This window comes from Frieseomelitta varia, unplaced genomic scaffold (genome assembly GCF_011392965.1).
Source record: "Frieseomelitta varia isolate USP_RPSP 00005682 unplaced genomic scaffold, Fvar_1.2 scaffold_231, whole genome shotgun sequence".
Lineage (NCBI taxonomy): Eukaryota > Metazoa > Arthropoda > Insecta > Hymenoptera > Apidae > Frieseomelitta > Frieseomelitta varia.
This window is the reverse complement of record NW_025109959.1, coordinates 79,911-83,576: the sequence shown is the minus strand read 5'-3', so window position 1 is coordinate 83,576 and position 3,666 is coordinate 79,911. Positions and strand designations below refer to the sequence as shown.

General features: G+C 32.8%; 1 protein-coding gene across 1 annotated transcript in view; it reads left to right on the top strand.

Moving 5' to 3' along the window:
- The first annotated feature begins 68 nt into the window (after window positions 1–68).
- LOC122527755 overlaps window positions 69–3,666 on the top strand; it is a 6,201-nt gene continuing 2,603 nt past the window's right edge. The window contains exons 1-4 of the mRNA XM_043652235.1: window positions 69–352; window positions 420–519; window positions 1,162–1,263; window positions 1,329–1,484. Coding sequence (XP_043508170.1) covers window positions 69–352; window positions 420–519; window positions 1,162–1,263; window positions 1,329–1,484 — 642 coding nt within the window. The remainder of the gene's footprint in view (window positions 353–419; window positions 520–1,161; window positions 1,264–1,328; window positions 1,485–3,666) is intronic.

The window sequence follows — 3,666 nt, the reverse complement described above, 5'->3', positions numbered from 1 at the left end:
AAATCTTTTACACGTATCTGGCGAGGTGTAATGTCTTTTACGGAAGTTACATTGCTGGTACTTATTCGATGGTGTTAATATGTATATACGCGCCAATAATCTTTCCACTTTCTTCTATAATACACGCAGAATATCCATTTGACGTTAATCGCACGTTAGTGAGCGTCATCATACGCGCTCATCAAAGTATCGCTTGTTGCCAATGTTGCGCGCACGTATGCTTGTCCGTGTTCGGGGCGCTTTTAATCTGGTTTACAGCCGCGAGATTCGAATGTTTGGCCGTGGAAATGCAGAGGAGCACGGACATTGGCATGATGGGCATTTGCATTGAGAAACAGTTACGTTTAAAGAGGTAAGTATAAACGTTTAATCGCGGATGAAATAAACAACGTCAACTGTGAGACCTTCTCCTTTTTCAGATATGCGGAAGAGGTGGTCAGTTGCTTTCGTTTAATGGTACTTTTTGTTATAACGGCATGCATGTTCGTTATGACTCTAGCTGCCACAGCAATAGCCATGGTAAGTGATGTTTATCATTAAACTGCATTTATAAGGAATTTAAGAGCGCGAAAATGTAAAGAATGTACACAGTACGTAAAAATATATAAAACGACAATAATAGATTGTAACATTTCTTTAACTGTATTTATAAAGATGCGAAATTGCATAAAGATGCGCACACATTCAAGACCGATGGCACATTTTCTTTCATTTCCAGTAGAATTGGTAGTAATTCTACACGCGTTGAAGTAAAATAAGCATATTTTAACATGATTTTTGTTAAAAAAGACTGTCATGATACCTGTATATTTCGCTATTTTTATACGTCAATGACTGTGCAGCATAGTTTTTCATACATTTATTTATTTTTAAACAATATTAAACAATATTAAAACCAATCTTTATATAATATATTATATATTTATAATTTTTAAACAATATTAAAATCAACCTTTATAAAATATTTTGGAGAATCTCACTTTAGTGTTAACTTCACTAATATCTGATTCCAAGAACTGAAATAAAATTGATAAGTAAAATTGATTTCAGTCAGTATTTTTGACTGCGGTGTAGAAATGTTAAATGAAGCAACGGTCTCGAATGTGATCAAAGGTGAATGTTTACTGGAAACAATGAACTAACAATTTATTTTACAAATAGAATACGCCGCTAATAGTAAAAGTGGCGTTCACAGGCCTCAGCGCTGCCCTACTTATGTACGTTTACATGTACGCGTGGCCAGCTGATTATATGAAAGAGAAGGTATTCATTCGCCGACTATATATTGTTTTAATCGTAGCCAATCTTTAATTTTCTGTACTTTGCAGAGCTTAAGTGTTTCACGGAGCGTGTACGATATAATGTGGTACGAAGAGACCGTAAGAATGCAAAAGGATCTACTGAATATCTTGGTATATCAAAAGCCAGTGACACTTTCCATCACTTGTCTAGTACCGGAGCTTTCTTTGGGTTACTATTGCACGGTAGGTCAATTGTAATTAATTGTTGAACATAGACTGAACGATTTGCATCACAGAATATAACTATAAATCATTAGAAACCACGTGATTTTCTGAAATGTGTCTCGATTAGATAATCGACTGATATTCGTGGCAGCAGACTTCTGCGTTTCTAAATATGAACATTTGCTTATAAATCGTTTATAAATGTTTTAACATTTGTTTATGAATTTTTTTTATTTCTTAACTTTCGAAGCAATTTCTGATTGCTGCAAGTCCTTCGGTCATCACTAAAAATTTGATCCAGCGTAATAAATAGATAAGAGATTGATGTTACCGTTTCAGTACTTGTCGAATACTCTTTCATTCTGTACAGCTTTGCGTGCTATACTAGACAAGAATGCAACATAAATATATTTAAGAAGTATGATGATTAACACACGATGCTCATCGCTAAGATACTCATAATTATAACAATCATTAGCAAATCGATCATCATTCGTAATATCGTTGTTCCGTTATTAGTGACAATAAATGCATTAGAAATCATTCGTTGGAACAAAATTTTTGCATAAATGCGACGCGCAATTCTTGAAACAATTGTAACGTAGAAGAGGAACCCGCTTTTGATCGCATAGCATATTGTAAATAAACGACAGGTAGGTAAACTTAAGGAATTCTTAAATTTTATATCTCTTGCACCATTAGCTCTTTGCGCATTCATATAGTATCACAACACAACGTTTTTATATTAGATAATCTTATGTTTATACATCTTATTAACGATACGTTTACCATGAAATTTACTAAGCTTATTTTCTACTTTGATTAAAAAATGGCAAATATTTTTATTTTTCCCAAATTTCTTAAAGTTAATCCTTTTGGCGTTTAAAATTATTATAACATAATTATAATAATTGTAATTATAATCAAAAAATTTAATATATATTCAAACGTGTATCATTTTATGCAAATTGGAAAAATCCTTTTGAATCTTTAATATCCTCTCTGAATCTAATAACTAAACTTATTTTTTGTTACTAATTAATCATTTATATAAAAACATGTCTGACTTAGTGTGTAATAATTTGTACAATAATTTTTACTTCCTGTCTATTCATATCTGCATAGTTATATTTGACATTAAGCATCTACATGCGCCACAAAGTAATAATGAAAGAATTAACCTGTTAATCAGGTTGTCTCTGAATAAAAACATCTATGATTATAATAACTTATTTCATTTTGCTTGCTATTGGATCTCGCTGTCAATACAGTGATTAATTAATTAAATTTAATTAAATCGAATGGGAGACTCCACTGTATTATGTTCAAACACCAATTCGAGCGACGCAATTAATCTGCCCTGATTAACAAGTTAATTAAAAACACCATAAATAAATAACAAATTGATATCGGTTCAATTCGTGTCCAATGCCTTCTTTTGTACCGCTTTGCGTGTCATGGTACAAGACGAGTTAGAATAAACGTGTCCTAGGTGCGCAATAGTCGAGATATTAGAAATCGCAAAGCGAAGTTTACAGCTGTATGAATGAAAATAAATATATAAGGAAAAATTTTCTAGAATGTACATGAACGAGGAACGAGCATTGCTACAATGTTGCGTTGGATATAGTAAGCTGTCTTATTTGTACTCACCGCATAGTTATTTGCCATAGTTATTGTTTCCTGCGTGTCGATGGTATATAAGAGGATGCTGTTCAAAAAAAATTTTTTGCAACGACACTATCAAAACCGAATCCAGATTCGTCTTAACACTTAAATGCACACCGTCGTAAATTTGTCACGTTTTATGTCATTAATTCTAACTCTATGACTTGAAAAGGAAGAAACTATGCATAAACGATTAACACATTTGAAACAGTCTAAAAAAATAAATTTTTCTTCTTTTATGTCTTTGATATCGATGCGATTCAAAACACGTTATCAATATGTTGTTATAAACTCGACAGCACGTTTGATACAATAAAGGAAGACTTCTTAAAATGTCTTCTTAACTGGGAAACTATGGTTCCTGTTCACGTAAAAAGAAATACGTATCGACAGACATTCTATAGGTAGACATTCTATACTGATACTACGTTTGTATTGACACCTCGTTTCGGCTGTAGCCTCTCATCGAATAATGAGCGAGAGCTATTGCGTGCGGAAACTGGACATATGCAGTATGAATATTAACCCCGCC